Raw genomic sequence first — 23,981 nt, forward strand, 5'->3', positions numbered from 1 at the left:
CCTGGCCGCCCTTCCCGTGTCATTACTGTTTGAGTGTTGAGTTTCACGACCTTGATCCTTCTCTTTCACAATCTCATGAGAATGCTTTATTTCATCTGTAACAAGCACACTGGCTTTCTCTGACACCAGCCTGACACTGATCTTTGCCTGTTTTCTTATTCACAGCAAGTCATGTCCTGATCTCTACACTAGGTCATAAGATCCACTCAGCTCAGCCTTCCATCCGTCACATGACACGTGGCTACAATGGGATTTGCACACATCAATCAGAATTCAGCAACGGGAGGGAGGGAGGTGGCATACCGGTTGAGAAGCAGCTCCTTAGGTCTTGGAAATGAGCCATCAGGCAAGAGCTGGAAAATGACTTGATCTTTTCTGTTCCTGACTACTTCTGTCTCCTTGCCCTTCTGATCATCTCTGTTCGGCATCACCTTGCCATTTCAGACTCAACATCAGTAGGTCCTTGTTTAAAGATCCAGTCACTCTCACATCCCTGAGAAAATGTATCCCACTTCCCAACTCTTGGGTCTCCACCTTCCAGAAGGTCTAACCAGAACCATTATAATGTTTCAAAGTCCTACTTCAGTGCCCAGTGCCACTTACATACTCTAAGGTAAATTTCTTCTTTTTCCTATATGAGTTTTTCTCTGAACTTTCTTTTTTTTAAAATTGGTTTGATTTAAAACTTTTGTATATTATTTATTTATTTGACTCTGATGGGTCTTAGTTGCAGCATGTGAGATCTAGTTCTCTGACCAGGGATTGAACCCAGGCCCTCCGCATTGGCAGCATGGAATCTTAGCCACTGGACCACCAGGGAAGCCCTTTCTGAACTTTTGAGAGATTCTAGCTCTGAGTAAGGTAATATCTCAACTTTGTTATGGACAATGCCCAAAGAGCAAGCTGAGGAATCTTTGAAAAATGTTAATTACAAAAATCATAATACCCTACATACATGTTAATTTCAACAATAGTTTCTTTAGTTAACATGGCTTTCTTAGGACTCTTTTCAAATGACCAAGAGAGAATTTAGTCTGGGATTTTCTGTTTTGTTTGTTTGTTTTTGTTTCATGTTTCAGGCTTTGATTTTGAAAGACAGAGCTAGTTTTCTTCCTCTTAAAGGAATAGCAATGTGCTGTTGCCTCCAACCTCCATGTGACATTTCAACATAGGAACATAAGGGAGAAGAAATGAAAATTGTAATTGCTCTTTAAAATTGCAAGAAGAGGTGGCTTCGTTTTAAAATCAGCTTTAAATCAGTGTAATTTAATTATTATCATCTGATAATCTTTAAATGTTAAATATTTTCCATTAGAGCTGTCTGAAAGGGAAGTTGTACCATATTTTTCTTAAGGCTAGATAAATGTCAACTGGCTACTTATGTCACAATCATAAATTATACAGCCTTTGGAAGAAATCAAGAGTCTGGTGTAGGACTTGCCCCACCTTGCTGTCCATTGCTCTTTGAAACACATGAAAACCCATTAGAATTTCTCAGAGGGGCTTATGGTTTTGGTTTCAACAGCAAGCAGTTAATGTTCAGTAGTTAGCTAGTTAATTGTTTAAACGGCTTAACGTGAATGGCTAATTGCAAAAGCCAACACTTACATGGCACTTCCTCAGTGCCTGGCAGTGTTCTAAGTGCAATAAACATATCTCAACTCATTTTGTCCGCAGAGAACCACCGAAAGGAAAACACTGTTGTTCACAGATGAGAAAATCTGAGAGGTAAAGAGATGAACTGACTAAAACTAACCCTACGTCACACAGTCACTATGTGTAACAGTGAGGATTCACTCCCAGGATGCTGGGCTACAGCCTTATATATTAATATTACATTTTATTGCCAGAATGAGTTGCTACAAATCCTTTCACCCAAGGCTCATCCTCCTTGGATAATATAATGGGCTTTCAGGAGAGAGGATGCATGAGGCTGAGTACATGATAAGACACAAATGAAGACACAAAATGTTGAAGTGATTGGCTTAAGATTAGTCAATGAAGCAAGCAGGAAAAGACCCAGTAGGGCATTTATAAGTATTCTAGTTCTTTCCATTGTGGTTTTAGTTTCCAGCTGACAAAACACTCAACTTTCAGCTGTAATTTCTGGACCCAAGAGTGATTATCATACTCGTAATATGTATGACTGAGTTCCTATGCTGTCCACCTGAAACTATCAGCTATCTTCCAATATAAAATAAAAAGTTTAAAAAAAAGAAAAATAGAGGGATTCAGAACCGGAAGTCAGGTTGATAGAACCAGGAACCAGAGAAAGATGCATTTGAAAGGCAAGTGCTTGATTCCAAATATAATTTTGTTGTTGCTTGTTGCTTAGTTATGTCCAGCTCTTTCAGGCATGGTTTAATTGGCCAAACATTCTTTCACGTTCGGTGCTGTTAAAGCAAGAGGTACAAATGAATGGGTGAAGGAAGGCTAAACATGGCTTAACACCCCACCCAATTAAGAGTCTCTTCAAGACACATGCACCCCAGTGTTCATCGCAGCACTGTTTATAATAGGCAGGACTTGGAAGCAACCTAGATGCCTGTCAGCAGACGAATGGATAAGGAAGCTGTGGTACATATACACTATGGAATATTACTCAGCCATTAAAAAGAATTCATTTGAATCAGTTCTAATGAGATGGATGAAACTGGAGCCCATTATACAGAGTGAAGTAAGCCAGAAAGATAAAGACCAATACAGTATACTAACGCATATATATGGAATTTAGAAAGATGGTAACGATAACCCTATATGCAAAACAGAAAAAGAGACACAGATGTACAGAACAGAATTTTGGACTCTGTGAGAGAAGGCAAGGGTGGGACGTTTCGAGAGAACAGCATCGAAACATGTATATTATCTAGGGTGAAACAGATCACCAGCCCAGGCTGGATGCATGAGACAAGTGCTCGGGCCTGGTGCACTGGGAAGACCCAGAGGAATCGGGCGGAGAGGGAGGTGGGAGGGGGGATCGGGATGGGGAATACATGTAAATCCATGGCTGATTCATGTCAATGTATGACAAAAACCACTACAATATTGTAAAGTAATTAACCTCCAACTAATAAAAATAAATGGGAAAAAAAAAAAGAGTCTCTTCACCAACTCCTCTGGATTCACCACCGCCTGGGGCAAGCAAAAATTCTAGTTCTGGCTGAGGGTGATGGGGAGAGACCCATCAGTAGCAGTGAACACTATTAACTGCTCTTGATGCTGTAACCATGGATATTGGTTGTCTTAGCCCAGAGCATCTTTCCTACCTTTCCATTGGGTGAAAATAGATGTGTGAGCAGCCGTCTCCATTTACTAATGTATGTGTGTGGCAGTTTGGTCACATGCTCACTGATGTTCTTCTTGCCTATGACCGTCTTAGGCACCATCATTAAAATTTGCCCACATTTCCTTCTCTGAGAATGGGAAGCCTATCTCATGCCCAGAAATGACCTCATGTTTCATCTTTGACATTTCAAAATCATTATCAAGGATTTCTATTAAATTCCAGATTCACAAGGGAAAAGGGAGAACAAGCAACTCATTATGTCCTTTCCTTCTTCTCATCCCTTTATCTGAGGGTGGTCTGTTTTCTGAAAATGCAGAGAGAAACAATAATTATTTGTTGGAAGGCTGTCACCCAGGCTCTAAGTTACCAAACATGATTTATAATCCAGAAAAGAATGATCTGTCCACCTGTAGATTTGTACTGACTTCCCTATAGAAGACTGACAGGTAGGGGACTGTTTTGAGAGCTGAGTTTGTCTTAGGTTGCACCCAATAATTCAAAGCTATTCAAAGTATTTTCCTGAGTCAGGTGGCTTAAAATGAAAATGCCACAACTGTCAGCGAGAACAGGGAGCAAGATCAATACAAATTGCCACCACTGGAGAGACGTGGGGGGCATTAATTTAGCACTCTGTGTTGACAGAGGAATACATTTTCAGAGGACTTGCCAATACAGACCATTGTGCAATGCAGGAGTATTTAGTGACCCTTTTCCTGGAAGGAGCGGCGGCAATCCTTTGGTTTTATCTGCCATGGAGCATATCACCTAGCAAATCATGTGAACACCATGACCTAGGACCATAAGGCAGGACTTAAATCACCTTCAAGACCAAGTTTCTCCTAATTATGTATGTTGTTTTCACTCTAAGTGTGGCAAAGTATGATAATTGCTCAGTTGTGTCCAATTCTTTGCCACCCCATGTACTATAGCCTGCCAGGCTCCTCTGTTCATGGAATTCTCAGGCAAGAATACTGGAGTGGGTAGCCATTCCCTTCTCCAGGGGATCTTCCCAACCCAGGGATCAAACCCAGGTCTCCTGCACTGCAGGCAGATTTCATTGCATCTGTAAGGCTGTGTTAAGATATTCTGACACCACAAGAGTCATGATTTGTCCATGCATAGATTTATACTGACTTCTTTACAGAAGACTGACAAGTAGGGGCTTTCTTAAAAGATTAATCTGTCTTATGTTGCACCCGATAATTCAGAGCATAAACTGAGGTCTCATTTATTCAGTCCCAACATACGTCTCTAAATTTCCTTTTCATTATCAACTATATGATTAACATAAGGAATGGTTCTTCCTCACCCACCCTGGAGTAGTTCAAATAACAAATAGCAAGAAGTTTAAATGCATGGATGCTTTCATGTGCAGCTTTTAACATGAGCTGTTTATTGGTCATCCAATTACTTAAGGGTCAGGAATTCATTCTTTTCATAATGTCCTACCAAATAGACTCATTAACTTTGCTATTATTTCTAAATTGCTACGCCCAGTCCATGAAAATCTGACTGGCGAAAAGGGCACATTGAGCCGGCAGGACACTCCGATATCTCTGTCGAGAGGTTGCTGCATTTGGCTTGTCTCTTTTTCCTCTGCCCAGCAAAGAAGACCTATTGATCACTGATACTCAGATCTGACCTTTCATTTTCGGTAGAGTTCTGGTGATGAGGATGCTCAAGCCGAACCAAGATTATCTGCCACAAGTTCTGCTTGTAAGACCGATTCTAGACTTCCAGCAATTGACCAAACCTCAGTCAAGCAGAAACATAAGAGTACCATGACTCCCAAGAAATCAGAGAAAGCGGGCCCCAGCAAACCCCCTCCAGGTGAGTGGCAGATTTATTGAAATTCACAAAATCTAAAAGGTGAGTGATGGTTTTCTGTTTTGTTTTGAAATTCACAAGCTTTTTAAAGTCTAGCATCACACTAAGGACGACAATCAGATAGGTGGTCTGATGACAACCCAGTGGTTTCCATGTGGCTCATTCAGGTTTTGGAGGGTTTGATGGTCTGCTAGGGATCAGATTCATTTCGGAGAACATCAGGTTGAAGAGGTGTGAAGTAGGCAGAGTAAGGGTCTCCACTGTCCACGAATTCTGCCCACTCATTGCCTTTGTGTGGCACTGGCTTAGAATGGCTGCCCTTTCACCTTTGTTACCCTTCTGGGAGGATAAAGGCATTTGGCCCCAGGTATCAAGTTTTATGACTCAATCCAGAGCATGAAGGGAAGCTTTCAAATGCATCTGAATGGCATAATTTACTGCCGAGAAAGAGAGTAATAAAGTCTTCTAGTTCTGTGGTTGTCCTCTCTGGGGGAAAAGAAGGGGAGCCTTGATAAATCCTCCCCTTTGTGCAATTTGGTAAATAATTCACTCTTTAGCTGCCTTTGAAGCAAAGACCCGTCCTCTGCTTCAGGCAGGAGCGACTTAATAGTATCCAGAGAGGGGATAAATGTAGCCGGAAGTTTAGAGTCCCTCAGGCTCATCTCCATTAGAGCTAACATCTGTAGGACAAACTTGATTCCTCTGGGGAACTGACGTGGAAGTTGGGATAGCCAGGCAGAAAGGCCTGTCTTCTGCTTGCAATGGAATGGAAACGATCCAGATTAACTGCCCAAGAATTCGTAAATAGCATCCAATTTGTTTAAAAGCACAATGACTTTCTAATCCTAAATAGCTCCTGTCTGCAACCACCCATCCAGTTAAGTCTGGATGCATTTTTAGACAATGGCAGCTCTCAGATTAACTAGGTATATTTTATAACTTTAATGAAGTTGGGGAAAAAAGTTGACTTCTGAAATGATGTCCTTTCAGGCAAAGCCCCAACTCCTTTTCCTATTTAATTGGCCAAATTTTCTTTCACCTTTGGTGCTTTTAAAGCAAAAGGTACTATGAATGGGTGAAGGAAGGATAAACATGGCTTAACACCCCACCCAATTAAAAGTCTCTTTACTAGCTCCTCTGGATTCACCACTGCCTGGGGCAAGCAAAAATTCTAGTTCTGGCTGAGGGTGATGGGGAGAGACCCACCAGTAGCAGTGGACACTATTACCGCTCCTGATGCTGTAACCACAGATATTGGTTGTCTTAGCCCAGAGGATCTTTCCTACCTTTCCATTGGCTGAAAATAGATGTGTGAGCAGGCTTCTCCATTGTAATGTAAGTGTGTGTAATAAGTTCAGTCACATGCTCACTGATGTTCTTCTTGCCTATGACTGTCTTGGGCTCCATCATTAAAATTTATCTCATGGTCAGAAGTGACCTCATGTTTCTTCCTAGTTAACAACTGCTCATTTTGAAGTGTTTTAGTAGGAATTAGGTTTTTAATTTGACTGTTTAAGAATGAAATAGGGCAGATAAGATCACTCCTCAAATATTTCAAATACACGCTGTCATGGATCAAACTGAGGATGTCTTTTAAAAAATTGAATTTAAGTTTAAATAATGGAACTGTAATCACTCGTTATAATTTTTAGCCTTCTTGCTAAAACTGGGTAGCCATTTGCATGCTGTGTTTTGTCCTTTGCAGAGATAAATCATTCAAATGGACAGTTCAGGCCCATTCCACGTTTAGTTTGTCTGATTAACACAGATGTTCTTCCAACTGAGTGAACTCCATATGGAACTTACAACACTGACAGGAAAGGAAAATTAACTCACTTTCCATTCTATAAAACCTCAAATTTGAGGAATTACTAGGCTGGAAAGCACCAAGGTATGGGCAAGAGAGCCAGGTTGGCAGAAGGATAATTATTTCACCAAATAAGAGATGTTACTTCCCCAATGGCTCAGCAGCAATCTGCCTGCCACGGAGGGTCAGAAGATCCCCCGGAGAAAGAAAGGGCAACCCAATCCAGTATTCTTGCCTGAAAAATTCACAGACAGAGGAGCCTGGAGGGCTACAGTCCCAAGGGTTGCAAAGAGTTGGACACTACTGAGCGACTAAGCAAGCAACATTTGGAGTAAAAGCCTTTAAAAACCACCTTGATTAAAAAAAAAAAATCCACCAGCTTAAAAATAATAATACAATAAATAAATTTTAAAACACCAGCTTTATTGTCACATATAGCTCTAGACTGTGTCCGAGCTCTATGCAACCATAAGCAGGACCACTGTGACCCAGCCATCCAGCGAACATAAAAACCCTGCTGGTTAAAAAAAAAAACAACAAAACCCTGCTGATTGATGTTAGTTACGCAGAAGCCAACTCAGTTCTATAGTAAATTGGGTTAATCGGGTGAACTAAGGGTAGAGTCTTGGTGTGTTGGGATTTACTTGTTTCACATGTGTAGTCTCACCCACAGAATTCCTTTATCAGTCCAGTGAAATGAGAGCCATGGATAAGGCAATAACAAGCTGAGTTTATTCAGGCAAAGTTGAGTCCAGTGGTGGTCACAACTCAGGACATTCTGATAAATACCCTGCTGTAATAGATAAAGAGGTGTGGGGACCTAAAGTATCTAGGACACATCCATCCAATTCAGTGGGTAAATTCACAGGCTCCTGTTTTCCTTCATCTCTGTAGGAAAATAATTTTCTAAAGCATTTTGGGGGCCACCCAAAGATTGTAGTGAGTTACCAAAACTTGCCATGTCAGACCTGAGTTCTACGCAAAACTAATTCCATTAAGACAGTGGAATTCCTTTGCTCAATAGGTTAACATTCCATATTGTGTTATGCCACACTTTTCCTGGATAAAATAATTCAGCTGGAGAATGTGGTTTGACTTACGTGCAAACCTATGTAGTGATATTCCATTATAATCCTTATATGTGAATTATCATCTGGAATCCCTAAAACGGCTATTTACAAGAGAGGAACCACCAGTACCCGCTACTAATAGATTTATAACCAAGAAGGTCTCAGATTTTCATTGTAATTCACACTCTGTTAGGAGGAATTCATGCATTTTAAATTAATTCATATATTCCATGGAACTGTTTCTAAATGAGTTGGCTTATGATTCTCCTTGTCCCCTATCTCCGTGCAGTTGTGGGCAAGTGCTTTTGCAACAAAATGCTTGGATTAGCATCTGGGCCCTGTTTCTCATTTGCTGTGTCCCTTTGAAAAGTAACTTCTCTGTGCCTCAGTTTCCTCATCTGTAAAATGGCAGAGCCTGGGAGTCAGAACAGTTCCTACCTGCTAGCATAGCTGTGAGAATTCAATGATAAAACATATTCTCAACCATTAGAACGGCCTCCAGCACCATAGCTCATATATGATGGCTCATGTATGATAACTCAGTTGGTAAAGAATCTGCCTGCAATGCAGGAGACCTGGGTTCGATCCCTGCATTGGGAAGTTCCCCTGGAGAAGGGAAAGATTACCCACTCCAGTACTGGGTGGAGAATACTGGCCTGGAGAATTCCATGGACTGCATAGTCCATGGGGTCACAAAGAGTCAGACACGACTGAGTGACTTTCACTTTCACTTCACTAAGGCATCCTGCACATGAGAGCTTTATTCAATAAGGAGAATGGACTAGAAAATTTTTTCTGTCTTTATGTTAACTCCTCCCCGCTCCTCAGTCTTCTTCCCCTTACCAAAAATCAGAGTTGTACTTTTAAACACCTAACACAAACACAGGCACGGACACTTTTACTACACCCTGAATTTCCAAAGCAAAACACCAAATGGAAAAAGATGAACAATCAGAAAGCATCCACCAAGCCAGAGATTTGCTTTCCCTCCAAAAAGACATGAAAAACTCAGGCAGCGAGTCAAGACTCAACTGGGTCTGACATGCAATCCATTCAGAAATCCTATTTCACAATCAAGGTGAACATGGATGTGGAGTGAAAAATAAGCCTGGCCCTGTTAACATATTCTTCTTTCAGAAGCAGAGGGAGGACGCTTGGGGATTAGCCTTTACCAAAGGCCCAGTCTGTACCCGGGATCTGAGTCCTTCCATCGACCTGTAGGAACCAGTGGGAAGCAGAGCAGACAGCAGGCCAATTAAGTGCACGGAGCTGTGGGGGCCACCGGCTCCTGGACTCCTGCCTGTTCCCAAAACACCTCCCAGCCCTGTCCTGACTTGGACAGGAGCTGCCTCTCCTTTCCAGGACATGTAGAGCCATCCAAAGGCCATTGTGCTATGGGGGGTCTGGCACCCAGAGTCCTAAGATGCTCCTGACCCCCAGTGCCAGGCTCATAGGAAGTAAAAGCCCTTGCCTGCCCTCTCCTCTCACCCGGAGCCTGGGCAGAGTCCCTCTTGTTATGTGCCAGGAAAAGTGATCTGGATGGAGTCCGGTGAGCCTGCTTCCAAAATCTTGCCCTTTAAAACAGAGCCAAATGTTCTGATATTCTCCTCACTTCTTATTGAGTTCAGTGTTAGTCATTACCAGATACAGATTTGTAGGAGTAGCAAGACCTAGTCAGCCTAAGAGTGGGCTTATGATGGAGACTAAAACGAAGAAAAAGCAGTAAACTCATATTTTAAAAGGTACACCTCTAAGACAACTGTGGTCTCTTTTGGATTGGGAAATATTCACTTGAAGAGCAGCCAGGAAGAGAAATTTGAGGGCAAATCCCAAATCTTCATAACTTACCTGGCAAGTCAGTTCTGTTGAAGATTCCCTGAGAGGCCAAGATGAATGGGTTTCCAGGCAAGTCCAGTGGCGTCCAACAACTTTCCAAGCTGTCTGCCCAAGTTAGAAAACAACTGACATAAGCAAATGCTCCTATATTTATAGGCTGAATCCTAATTCTCAGTCCATGTATGGTAATGCTCCTAAATGAAGGACACAGGTATCACAGAGCCTGGAATTTGAGGTCCTGGTTCAGATTTCTGGTCTACTTTACCCTATGAAGATTAACTGGCGACTTCTCCAAACTCAGTTTTCTCATCAGTAAAATGGAGTTGTTACCAACACAAGGTAGACGTGAGGACTAAAATCCTGGGTATAGACTAGGTTTTAGGTAAAGGTTAGTCCCAAAGACCGCCTCTACTTATGAAGTCTGCTCCCAACACCGCAGGCTGCTCCCAGGTTAGCATCTGTGTAAGAGAATAGCTCAACCAAAGATATTTTAGTTTGAGATGTGACAGTTCATAACCTGAGTATTTAAAATGTTTAACTCTTTGATTACCAATAAAGTCATCCACCTATACCCCCAGGACCTATGGGATATTATCAACACATTTAACTTGCCCCCACCATCTCAGAGTGCATGGCACAAGAGGCCTTGGTTTTCCTGTCCATCATGCATTCAGTCAGCACTTCACTATTCACTTACTGCCTGCTTATCTGCCAGGCACCACATAGATACTGGGGATACAAGAGTCAAACACACAGGACCTGCCTTCCAGGGGCTCACAGCCTAGTGGGAGGGTGGGACACCAACACACCCTGGCCAAGGTAAGCTCTAAGGATGTGTTGGGAGGGGCCTGTGGGGCAAAAATCCTGAAGGAGGGGAGTTAGCCAGGGCCGGAGGAGGAAGGTGGCTTCCCAGGTGGCTAGGGGTAAAGAACCCGCCTGCCAATGCAGCAGCCACAGGTTCGATCCCTGGGTCAGGAAGATTCCCTGGAGGAGGAAAGGGAAACCCGCTCCAGTATTCTAGCCTGAAAAATTCCATAGACAGAGGAGCCTGGCGACCTACAGTCCATGGGGTCACAGAATCAGACAGGACTGAGCGAATGAGCACGGGAGATTAAAGCAGGAAAGGTGCACCCAGCAGAGGTGCTGAGTACACAAAGGTGTGGGGGAGAGGACGAGGAAGAGGGAGGAGAGAGGCCAGACAGACAGACGTGGAGGAACTACAACAAGTCTAGGGGCTCACAGTATCTCCAGACCAGGAACAGAGGCATCACCTGAGAACTTGTTAAAAATGCAAGAACCCCAGCCCAGCCTTACTGATGCAGAACCCGCATGTAACAGGCTCTCTGGGAGATCTGTGTGCACAGGTTGAGTTTGATAAGCTCTGGGTCAGCATCAGGCTACAAGTTAGGAAGCGTAAAGTTGGTGCCCTCCAGGTAAGCAAGGACCCAGCTCCTGAGGGCCCTGAATGTCATGCTGGGGTGATGGAGCAGCGGACTAAGCAGGAAAAGGATTCTATCAGATCAGTGTTGTTAGCAGCTGACTGTGACCAGGGGAGGGGGTTGGCTAGGAGGGTGAGGGCAGGCAGAACCCAAAAGACCAGACTACCCACAACTGCAGTGGACCCAGAGAGATCTGAGAAGGGCTTGACCTGGAGCAAAAACAGAGGGAGAGGGCCTGTGCTGGAGGGGTGTTTAAGGAAGTAAGCCTGGCAGAATTTGGTGAGGGTCAGGAATGGGGAAAAGGAAAAAGGAGGAATCAGAGAGATCTTGGATTTCTGGCCCAGAAAACTAGGCCGACGGCGGCTGCCTTTGCCAAGGCTGAGAAATCAAGGAGAAGGCAAGGCTTATTCTGTAGCTGTTGTCTTTGGGAACATCCTGGTCAGGCCAGGAGATGCCAGGAAGCACCTGGTTACCCAGGTCTGCTGCTCAGCAGAGAGCTCCTGGCCACCAGGAGGAAGCCAAGGGTCTGCAGGGAGTAAGAGGTGGCTGAAACCACAAGAGTGTCTTCCCTGAGAAAGTGGACGGAGTAACGAGAGAGATGGTGCAAGAACAGTTGAGGAAGGAAGGGAAAGACAACTACAGAGAAAGGTTCCAAGAAGTCAGAGCCACTCCAGGAGCCAAGAGAGGCCTTTGGAAATGGGTGGGTAAGCTCCTACTGCACTTTCAAGTGCTTAAGGATTAGAGCCCTCCATTATAGGTAATGGCTCCAATGATAGCTTCTTAGCTTTGGAACCAAGTTCAGCCACAGCATTTCCCAAACTCTTCTGTTGCTAAGAGTCGCCAGGGCAGTCTTTTATAAAACACACACCCCTGGGGCCTGTCCCGACTCAGAGCATGTCTCTCCAATGAAGGGGCTGCAAAACTGGTTTTTTAGCAAGCTCTACAGGTGATTCTCATCATAAGTTTGGGCCACTGTCTCATAGCCTTGCTTCTCAAACTTTAAAATTCTCCAGAAATACCTGGGGACCTCAATAAACCACCGGTTATGATTCGGTAGGTTTGAATGGGCAGCAAGTCTGCATTTCTAGGCAGCTTCCAGGCGACAGCCACACTGCTGTGGTCCCAGGACCACCCTGGCAGGAACAGGGCTAGAGAGAACACCTGTCTCATTTTGCAGGCAAGGAAACAGGTTCTGAGGCGGTAAGCCGTCAATCCAAGGTGACCCAGCTCGGCGAGCACCAGAGCGGAGAGATATGTCCTGCCTGAGGGGGGTCTCTCTGGATCGTGACTCCATCAGGCGCCCATATTCTGCCTCCAACAAGGATGGCAGATTGAGTGTGAGGTTAGCAAACAAATCATTAACTTCACTTGGACCCCTCCCTCCTGTCCACCTGCTTCTTCCTGCTTGCTCCCTCTCGCTGCCCGTGAGCCCACCAGGATGTCTCTGCTCCTTTCCCTTTTCCCCCCAAGCCTCCCCTCTGCAACAGAAAGGCCAGATTAGGGCATGACCACAACCTTCCAACCGGGGTGGGCAGCTGGAAGAGCGGGGGAGAGAGGCTTACCTAAGTGAGACCCCGCGGACCACCATATGTTGCTGCCAGAACAGCTAATTAGACTGGCTGTGGGAGAGGAGAACGGCCCGTGAGCTTCCACATAGGAACTTAGTGGGGAAGAACTTTCCTGCATCTGTTGGGGACGCCGGAGACCACTGGCCGGAAAGGGGGGTGATGGTGATGTCACTGCCCTGCTTAACTCTTCAGCGACTCTGAGACCCAAGCCAGGCACCTCCCAGGCAGGAGCCGGGCACTCAGAGATGCCATCCAGCCCTCGGAATGATTTTTTGAGTTTTGATTCATTCATTGTCCTGCCCCCCGGGCGAGTGATCCCTCCTGACTGCTTTTTTCTTTTGTGCAGGTGACAGCAGCGAGCACCCGCTGTTCTGCATCGAATATTCCCCTTTCTGCTCCGTCTTTGCTTTCTCCCCTGTCCTGCAGCCCAATACCAGTTACTGCTGCCTCCTCCTGCCGCTAGTGCCACCTGCCTCCCCAGCGGCGGGCCAGGACTCCCCACCACACCTCCCTCCAGCCCCCTTCCCCCCATTCCTGAGCCCCTCTCCTTCCTCCCCGGGCCCCGTGCCCGAGTCTCCAGCCACACTGTGCTACTTCCCCATCTCCAGCCCCAGGCCCATCGAGACCCCTGTGCTATGCCTGCCCGGCCCCCGACGGCCCAGTAAAATCTACCTCGTGTGGTAAGCGGCCCTCGGCAGGGCAGGGCGCACAGCACAGTGGAGCCGACGAGAAGGGGGGAGCCTCAAGCTTCCGGAGGGCAGGTGGACAAGAGGGGGGCCCACGGCAGGCCGGTGTGGTGCGTCGGGGGAGACCAGACAGCTGCAGCCACTTCACTCAGCCTTCTCCTAGCACTTAAAGGAGTGAGCGACCAATAAAATCCCATCCTCCCTCTCTCAGTCTCTCTCTCTCTCTCGAGACTCATTTGATTTCTTCACGCCTGTGTCTGGCACAGTCTGGATCATAACCACCAGAAACCCAGCAGGCCCGTCTGTGTCTGATCGTAGTCCTGGAGGCATGGCCCTGCACGCAGAGCCGGCCCTGAGAGGGAGGCATCAGAGGCGGGACTGGGTGGGGGACGTCCACGCTGGATGTGAGAGCCCGCCCAGGACCGCACCGGGAAGGGACAAGTGAAAGGGCTCAGTCACTGTTTATGTTTTCTTTCCTGACTACTTATTAGGCCCTACATCTCTCCAAATCAAAAAAATCCCACCTCCTGAGTTCCTAAATAAAACACATTTATGGTCCATAATTAAGCTTTCATTAAGATCTCCTCTGGGGATGTGAGACAACACACATTTCCCAGCATACTCAGACCAGCAAACAGACACAGCCTATTATTTGTGACTGTACAGAAGGCTGCCTATTCCACCAGGGCAACATCAGCTCTTGCGGTTAAGCTGTAATTCTGCCCATGATCCAAAAGAAGCAATAAAACCTATTCAAAAAGCATCTCTCAGGCACAATCCTAGGCACTGGGCAATAAAGTGGAGATGGTGTGGGGGAGGGGTACAGGTTCAGGAATTGCATTTCTCTCTCCACCTTCCTTTTCGACTTTGTCTATCCAGAACTGTGTCTGTGTATACAGTGATGTGAGGAATTAAAGGATGATCAGGTGCATGGAATTAACATGGGCCACTAAATGGACTCGGTTCTTAGTTGTCAGGGGCCTTGCGGTGGGCGGGGGTGGGGGGTTGTTTTTTGTAGGTCTTTTCCTTCTCTTGTGTTTCCTGCCTAGAGAAGTTTCTTCAGCATTTGTTGTAAAGTTGCCTTGAAGGTGCTGAATTCTCTTAACTTTTAAAGCTCTTGATTTTTCCATCAAATCTGAATAAGCGCCTCACTGGGTAGAGTATTCTTGGTTGTAGTCTCTTCTGTTTCATTGCTTTAAATATATCATGCCATTCCCTTCTAGCTTACAGAGTTTCTACTGAGAAATCAGCTGTTAACCTTCTGGGTTAACCCTTGTATGTCATTTATCATTTTCCCTTGTTACTTTTAACATCTTATCTTTGTCTTTAATTTTTGTCAGTTTGATTAGTATGTGTTTCAGCGTGTTCCTGCTTTAGTTTATCCTGCCTGGGACTCTCTGAGTTTCCTGGACTTGGTTGAAGTTCTATTTTCTTTTTCATGTTAGGGAAGTTTTCAGCTATTATATCTTCAGATATTTTCTCAGGTCCTCTCTCTCTTGTCCTTCTAGGGCCCCTATAATGAAAATGTTGATATTTTTAATGTTATCCCAGAGGTCTCTTAGGCTGTCTTCATTTCATTCTTTTTTCTTTATTCTGTTCTGCAGCATTGACTTTCACCATTCTATCCTTCCCTCAGTTATCCTGCTATTGATTCCTTCTAGTGTATCGTTCATCTGTTTATTTCTTCTTTAGTTCTTTCAGGTCTTTATTAAATGTTTCTTGCATCTTCTCAATATTTGACTCCATTATTTTCCCCAAGATCCCAGATCATCTTCATTATCATTGTTCTGAATTCTTTTTCTGGAAGGTTGCCTATCTCCACTCTATGGTTTTTCTGGGGTTTTGTCTTGTTCTTTCATCTGGGACATAATCTTCTGCCTTTCCATTTCTGTGATTTTCATTCCGGAGGCTGCAGGATTATAGTTTTTCTTACTTCTGGTAGATGAGGCTATCTAAGAGGCTTGGGCAAACTTCCTGTTGTGAGGACCTGGTGGTGTGTAGAACTGAGGCTTGCTCTGCAGGGCAGGGCTGTGCTCAGTAAAACTTGAATCTGTTTGTCTGGTGGGTCTGTGTTCCCTCCCTGTTAGTTTGCTGATCTGAGGAAACCCATCCCTGGAATCTGCAGGTTATATGGTAGAGCTAATGGTGATCTCCAGGGCGGCTCATGTCGCCTATGACTGCTGTGGCCAGTGCCGTTGTCCCTGTGGCGAGTCACTGCCAACCCATGCCTCTGCAGAAGACCCTCCAACATTAGCAGGTAGGTGTGGTTCAGTCTCCTGTGGGGTAACACTGCTGCTTCTCTGAGTCCTAGTGGACACAAAATTCTGTGTGTATCCTCCAAGAGTGGTCCCGTGGAAGTCCTGAAATCAAATCCTACTAACTTTTACAGAGAGATTCCCTGGGGATTCCTAGTGCCTTTGCCAGATCCCCAGGCTGGAAAGTCTGACATGGGGCTCAGAACCTTCACAATGGTGGGAGAACTTCTGTGATACAAGTGTTCATCAGTTCTTGGGTTGCCCATCCAGTGGGTATGGGACTTGATTTTATCATGATTGCGCCCCTCCTACCATCTCATTGTGGCTTCTCCTTTGACTTTGGACGTGGTGTATCTTTTTTTTTTGGTGTGTTCCGGCATCTCCCGGTCAACGGTTGTTCAATAGTTAGTTGTGATTTCAGTGCTTTCACAGGAGGAGGTGAGTGCACACCCTTCTTCTCCACTATCTTGAACTAATCTCCAGTCATCACGGTCTTGTATAAATATAAGATTTCTACTTTTTTTCCCCCCTTTGCTGGTCACATTAAGAACTATTCAGTCAACAGTTGGTGTCCCAGCAATGTCAAGACAACTGAGGCAAACACCTTCTATGTAAACAGCTGTTTGATTTCTTTGCTACTGGAGGCATCCCTTTGCCCAGATACTGGAAGGAATGGGTTTCATGGTGCCCAAAGCAACCCACAGTCTTCCCAAAATTCACTGACAAACTTCAGGTTGATAGGTTGCCTGGCAGCAAAACTTCTGAACCCAACTTGCTCTATCCTCTGTAAGACAAAGTCTTTGTCTTACTACCTTGGAGAGGAAGTTATATTTCACCTTTTAGTGTCAGTATCATTTAGTCTTCCTAAAAATTAATATATGTAGCATGCTACCGTGAAGAACATCTTAGAAAGACCCCCATGGCCTGAGGTTATGTTCACTTTGGATGTGACTAAGGTGATTAGGAACTGGAATTCATGTATTGATACATACAAACTAGGCATTTTGTGTGCCGCTAGCCTGTCCAACTCTTTGTGATCCCATGGACTGTAACCTTCCAGGCTCCTCTGTCCGTGGAATTTTCCAGGCAAGAATACTGGAGTGGGTAGCCAGTCCCTTCTCCAGGGATCTTCCCAGTCTGCAGATTTAACCTGGATCTCCTGCACTGCAGGCAGCTTAGGTCCCTTCATTTGTAACTGCAGATGCAGATGGAAAAGAAGGAATATTTCATAAGACTTTGCTTTCCATAGAACCTAAAAGGGTATCACAGGGAAGAAGTCAGTGGTGCAGCCAAGTTAGATTATAATCTTTAGGCCAAAATGTCTTACTCATCTTTGTGAACCCTTGGATTATTACACAGAAAAGGCATTTGCTGAACAAATTACAATAAAAAAAGAGTTGTTATTTGTCTTTTGGATTTTATAATAGGATTAAAGAAGAGAGCAAGAATTACACAGGAATAAAGGCTGCTGAATAAGTTATCCTGAGCCTATAAAGCCTGCATAATAAAACATTTCTGGTCAAATTCAGTTCTCTCAGGGGAGTGACATCAGATTTCCAATTATTATTAGTAGTGTTATTATCGCTGTTTATGGTAGAAGCAGCAGTTACCGTTTTTAGCAACTAATAAGCACCAGACACTGAGTTAGACCATCTACCTACATTATTGCTAAACTTCACGATAACTCAATGAAATGAGAACATTCCCATTTTACAGTTGTAGATACTGAGGTTCAAACTCCCCAAAGTCAGAGGATTCTGGCTTCACTACCAGTAGTGTTTTCTTCACTGCCAGACCCGGTCAAACCATCTCTCGTTTTTTTCGGTTTCATTACTTTAGTTTGCTGAGAACTCAATTAGAGGAGACAGAAATCATTGTGGAAATCACTTAAGAGATCCGATGCCTTGAAGAAAGTACTTTTTTGAACAGGAAAATAGACTAACCTGTTATCTTGGGTTATCTGGGGGTGTTCAGCACAAGGGAAAAAATGGTGCTACTTTTGGAATTCCACATAGTTTTCAGCTGAATGCACCTTCTCCAGCCCTATAAAACATACTAGGTGGTTGTTGTTTGTCCTGCCAGAGAGTTTGAGAGAACACACAGGCTGGTTAAGACAGGGTCCTCATCCTAAAGGAGTTTACAGTCTAGTTGGAGAGAAAAGACACAATCCTCAGGCAATCTTGGAATATTTAAATACTAAAAGCCCTAAGGACCCTGAAAGTTCTGGCCAAAGCAGACTTGTAAAACAGGAAACAGACCTCCAGGGACCTGCTGGCTGGAGCAAGCTAGTGCAGGCTGGCTGGAGGAAAAAGGCCCTCTGGGAGGCAGGGGGTGTAGGGGTGTGGATGGGGTGGGGGAGTAGGAGGGCTGCTGCCTGGGGTGTGAAGGAAGTCTGAATATTCGGCTGGAAAAAAAAAGTAAAATCCTCATGGAAAGGACCTTTGAGCCAGGTCCTGAATATCCACTGGACTTGGCCTACACCCCAAGCCTGCCCCTTCCCTGGTCCTCCTGTTTCCTCTTCAGTAAAGAATGATTCTGCTGTTTCCCCGCCCTGCTGCATCCATCTGTCAGGTGCTAAGCAGGGGGCAGTTGATGACTTCTGAGAGCTGCAGAGGAATAAGGCCTCAAGTGATTGGGAGAAGCCTATGAGCCAGAGGAATGCAGCTCCTGGGGTGGGGGGGTAGGATCCCCTACTGTTAAGCCCTCCATCCCTCTCTCTCACCCTCCTCTCTCCCAACTCAGTCAGTGAGATCCTGTCTAATCACCATCCTACACCCTCCAAAGAATGTATTCTCATTTTCTGGAGAATTCTCTTTCTGGTCATGCCCACAAACTCTCTGGGCTCCACTGACATGCCCTAAGCTGGAACCCATGCCACCGGCAGCTCCCTCTTCTAGCAAGTTCCCCAACGAGGGCCTGTCAGGGAAAGTAGGTTGTAGCTAATCATTGTTTTAAACCAGGCTTCAGGGGCAGCCAAGGAGAACTTCCATTCCTTTCCTAAATCTGATTTTAAAAGATCCACATAACCACAACTTACACTGTGGGACATAAATCCAGTCGTCTTCACGTGCCAAGGAAGGCTGTTCTCTTGCATACAACTCAGAGACCCTTCCCAGCTTTACCCCCTTCCCCCTTGGCTGCTGGCTATTTGTGAAACTTCTGAACTGTCCAAGAGGAGATGAGCCAGGCAAATTCTCCTGGAAGCATTTCATCTAGAAATTCACAGTCTAACTGCCTGTGAACTTGAGAACTTGTAGAGATGCTTGGAAAACAACAAAACCCTTTTCCCAAGCTCACATGCACTGAGACTTAATACATGTGAAGAGGAAACTTGAGATTATTCATACCAATTAGCAACCTAATTCAAAATGTGACTTTAAAAAAATATATTACCGGTAACTCAATTCGACTTGGCACTTCAGTTACTGTCTTCCTGGGAATGTATCAACCCCACCCAGTAGTGGGTAACACACAAGCAAAAAAAAAAAACAGGTCCCCAGATGCTTGGAATCTTTCTGGAATGCCATATTAGTTGCTAATAAACAACCTGAGGATATGAATGTGTAGGTGCAGAACAGACTGTGATTCACGTTTGGATGAGGACATGGGGAGCCAGGCTTTGTGTGTCCCAAAGGTAAAGGCTCTTGATGGTTTTACCAGCAAGCCCATCCCAATATCTATGAACTGGAAGCTAGAAATTTCTTAGCAAAAGGAAGGACCCCCTTCAGACTCCACATGGCAGGTGTCAGGGGGTGCTCATGAATGGTGATCAGAGCCTTGTGAAGTAGGTATTATTATTCCCATGTCACAGGTGGGGAAAACTGAGGCTCCCGGAAGTGATCTGTCCAAGCCCATGTGGTTACAAGGTCATCGAACCAGGGTTCAAATCCAGCTTCGCCCTCGCCTCCTGTTTTTTGTTTTTTGGTTTTTTTTATTCCCTTAACCGCCTTCCCCACCACAGGCCCTCTGAGCAGTCTTTCTATGAAGATATTTTCCTATAAAAAATTATTGAAAAGATTTTGCACTTTTCAGCAGCCCAGGCACCACAGATTTTATCAAGGAAGAGGAGGCCAAACCTGGGGAGACTGACAGTCAGCCCAGAGATGCAGAGCCGACGATTGTCTGGGGGCAGAAGCAGACAGAAACTGCAGCGGCCTGGGACGGTACCTACCCTCAGGGGAATAGGTAAGGATGCTCATACATCTCTGACCTCAGAGACTGATTTGAGCTGTTACATGGTGAATTCCATGTGCTTTTTATGTGAAGAGAGTGTACCTTACAATGAAACACTTAAAAGGTTTTAAAAACAAACTATTGGATCCAATTTCCTTCTCCAAGGGAGGCTGGTAGGAAAAGGCAGGGCGGGGAGAGTTTTCATTTTCTCTGCCATTACTCCATAAGCGAGACCATGAAAGGTTTTGAGTGGATGGATGCCCGCCGTTAGGCTTCTGGAGAGGGTATTTTGGTGGTGGGTGTTAGGTATGGGAGTGGGTGGGGGAGGGGGAGGGTAAAGAAGTAGTTTCCAGCTCTGAGGCTGTCTCGCCCCGCCGCAGTTCCCCACCCACCTCCCAGGAGGGGAGGATAGAGGTCTGTGGATGGCAGACAATTCACCTCCCCCAGAGATTTTCTCCCTTCTGATCCAAGGTGTCAAGATCTTAATGTGTAAGAAATAACATAGAGGCGGATACAGGCTTTATTTCAAAACACTGGTTTGGTCGACATCTCTTTTGGTCCTGAGCATTCATCCCAAGGCCCGAGCCATGCTGTTCTGCTAATCACGCTGTCCTCTCCTGCGGTGGCAAAGGAAAGGAGGAATAGGTCCTATGGAGCCCCCTTGGGCGTCAAGGAAGGGGACATTTGACAGCCCACCTTGCCAGCCAAGCACCTGTTTCATCCCCTTGGGGGAGCCACTGAGCATCACATTTCCTCACCACCCACTGAACGCAGGAGCCTTTACTTAAAAGGTTGATGTGTACTGTGGTGGACACAAGTAAATATAGAACATATACTCGGATGGCTTGAAGTTAGGGGCGATTAGAGCACATGTGCCTCTGTAACAACTCAATGTCCACAGGCCCCCAGTGATCTAATGCCTCCTGGCAGGAAGGGCAGACCTCACTTCTAATTCCAGCCCTCCTTCCTCCCAGCAGTGCAGCCTGGGGTGGTCAAGAAGCCAGTCTGGGTTACAGTGCCCATGTTTTAAAATAAGAATAATGAAATCTACCTCATTGCCTCGCTAGAATAAGGGGTGGTCAAGAAGCCAGTCTGGGTTACAATGCCCATGTTTTAAAATAAGAATAATGAAATCTACCTCATTGCCTCGCTAGAATAACAAAAGCAAGTGCTATTCTCAGCAGCACTTGAATATAGTGGGCACTCAGCTACGCTAGTTTCTCCTGCCATCTCCCCAACAGTCCTCAGTAAACTCCAAACTGCTGTTTGGAAGGTGAGGTTCCCCATGCATCAAACATTCCTTGACCCACCAGGCTCATCTAATCCTCCACGTTTGCCCAGAAGATATCTTCCATTATGCTGAGATTCACTGAGAATTTGTCCTGATCTTCTATTATACCCCTGACTCTTTATCTTGCCTCTAATCCTTTTTTTCCCCACATTCCAAAGTAGTTTGCAAAATAAATAAATAAATATAATAAAGTCATTTGCATAAGTTGGAGTAGGAGCCAGATGTTTGAATTGTGTCAGCAAGAGATTCAAAGCAAACGTGACAGAGAGCTAATATATTGAAAGCGCTTACAAATCAATAAGGAAAACATGAATACCTAATAGAAAAACTGGGGAAGAGGCACTGCAGACCATTTCACAGAAGAAATAATACAGGTGGTTAATAAAATCTGGGGTGGGGGGTGACGGGTAAAAAGTTCAAGCTCACTCAGTAGTAAATGTAAATTTACAAGAGATAAATTTGGCCTACCAAATTGGCTAAGGTCTTTTTCTAGAATAATGCTCAATGACTTCCCTGGTGGTTCAGTGGTGAAAAATTCCCCTGCCGATGCAGAAGACATGGGTTTGATCCCTGATCCATGAGGATCCCACAGGCTGCAGAGCAACTGAGCCCGTGCCACAGTTACTGAAGCCTGTGCACCCCAGAGCACGTGCTCTGCAACGAGAAGCCCACGCACTGCCCACTAGAGAGTAGCCCCTGCTCACCCCAACCAGAGAAAAGCCCACACAGCAATGAATACCCAGCACAGCCAAAAATAAAAATAAATAAATATAATAAACAAAATTATAAAAAAAAAAAATAAAAGCTCAATACTGATAGTGAAACTGCTGCTGCTGCTGCTAAGTTGCTTCAGTCGTGTCCAACTCTGTGCGACCCCATAGACAGCAGCCCACCAGGCTCCCCCGTCCCTGGGATTCTCCAGGCAAGAACACTGGAGTGGGTTGCCATTTTCCTTCTCCAATGCATGAAAGGAAAAGTGAAAGTGAAATCGCTCAGTCGTGTCCGACTCGTAGTGACCCCTTGGACTGCAGCCCACCAGGCTCCTCCGTCCATGGGATTTTCCAGGCAAGAGTACTGGAGTGGGGTGCCGTTGCCTTCTCCGATAGTGAAACTACTGACTAACATTTCCCAGGTACAGATACTCAGGTGCTATGCCAAGCCCACAGCATACATTCCCAGTAACCACCACAGTTAGGAGAGATGCTTTCATATCCTACCTGGAGGGTCACTTGGTCCAAACTGGAATTTGGCAACCTGTGTCCTAGTCTTTAGAGAGCTTGCAATTCCACTCCTATGAATCTGTTCTAAGAAAATAAGACCTGCAGTCAAGGAGGTATGAGCGAGGATATCTATCATGGTGTTATCTGTGGCAGCAAAAATCTGGAAACAATCTATATTCCCAACAGGGGAAGGGTTTGAATAATGTACCCTTAGAGCAGAATCATTATCATGTTCTTAAAGAATAATTAATGGCAGGATATAATGCTCACATAAAAATGTTTAGGGAAAGAAAGCAGGACAGAAAATTGTATATACCCAATAACCAATTTTGTTTTTAAAAACAGTATTTCTAGATAAGCAAGCCCTAGGTTGTAAATTCAAATGTCTTCAGGGGACAGGTGGGTAGGGCAGGAGAAGTACCTAACAAGGGCTAGGATGCTTGCAGTCAACCAGACACACTCCACCTGAAGGCAAGTAACTCATTGTTCAAATAGACAACTGCAAAATAAAAATAGCCCAGGGTCTTGAGTTTGCAACCCACCTCTGAATTCCAGAACAGTAGTGATGTTCCTCTGAGTTTCAGATACTTGGTGATTTTTACTTCTTCTTCATCCTCTTGTGTGTCTCCCAAGTTTTCTACAATAAACATCAACTACTTTTATTAATTGGAGGAAAACAGTTAAAAGTTTATGGCTGTCAAAACAAATGAAACTGTTGGTCAAGCACATGTAGAAGTCTAGAACAAAGCCACAGCCTTCGGCAGAGAGGTGCTTTTTCTGGTTTCATCTCATTGCACCTATAACATTCAGTCGCACCTAGCTGGGCTCCTGGAAACAGCAGGCACTCTGCTCACAGCTGGAGCCCCTGCAGGGCCTCAGAAGCAGCTACAAGGCCTGATCTGCGAAAACTACATCCCTGGACATACACAGTCGAGGGGTCATCCCAGTCCTGGAGCTATGAAATCTGCTCCCTATTTGATAGACACAAGAAAAAGGGTTAAAATAGCATAAACATAGAATAGCACAGTCTGCCACCTTTAGGGGAAACACACACGCACGCACACACACCAGCGACTGAATCTTTAAAGAGGGAGGCAGCTGGGATGATGAGGAAGGGTGGAGACGCGCTCCCTGGTGTTTCTGGAATCTGCACCGCTGCAGGGCCGCACTTAGCCTGCGACTCCTCCTGACCCAGAGGCCTATGTCAGCGGCTTCCGTGAAATAAGCTGTGGCTCCTGCTGTTTCCAGTTCCTGGGTTTCAGAAGCCGCTCAAGCTGATTCTTGTTATCTAGCTAGCTAGCTGATAGCCTGTTGCGGGGGTGGGGGCAGGGGTCTCCCGGAGCCTGAACTAAAAGACTCAGGGCAGAGGAGCGGCTCTGTGTGTTCAGGGAACAACCAGAAGATTCAGGTCTCAGCACTTGCTAGCTAATCTCTGAGGCCCTTGGACTCAGTCACTTGAGTCTGTGTCCGACTCTTTGCGACCCCACGGACTATAGCCCGCCAGGCTCCTTTGTCCATGGGAT

General features: G+C 45.3%; 1 protein-coding gene across 1 annotated transcript in view; it reads left to right on the plus strand.

The window, feature by feature from the left end:
• The window catches only part of MARCHF10 (membrane associated ring-CH-type finger 10), an 89,291-nt gene that overhangs the window by 36,866 nt on the left and 28,444 nt on the right, over positions 1-23,981 (plus strand). The window contains exons 3-4 of the mRNA XM_065910975.1: positions 4,945-5,116; positions 19,807-19,959. Coding sequence (XP_065767047.1) covers positions 4,945-5,116; positions 19,807-19,959 — 325 coding nt within the window. The remainder of the gene's footprint in view (positions 1-4,944; positions 5,117-19,806; positions 19,960-23,981) is intronic.

Source organism: Muntiacus reevesi, chromosome 18 (assembly GCF_963930625.1).
Source record: "Muntiacus reevesi chromosome 18, mMunRee1.1, whole genome shotgun sequence".
Taxonomy (NCBI): Eukaryota; Metazoa; Chordata; class Mammalia; order Artiodactyla; family Cervidae; genus Muntiacus; species Muntiacus reevesi.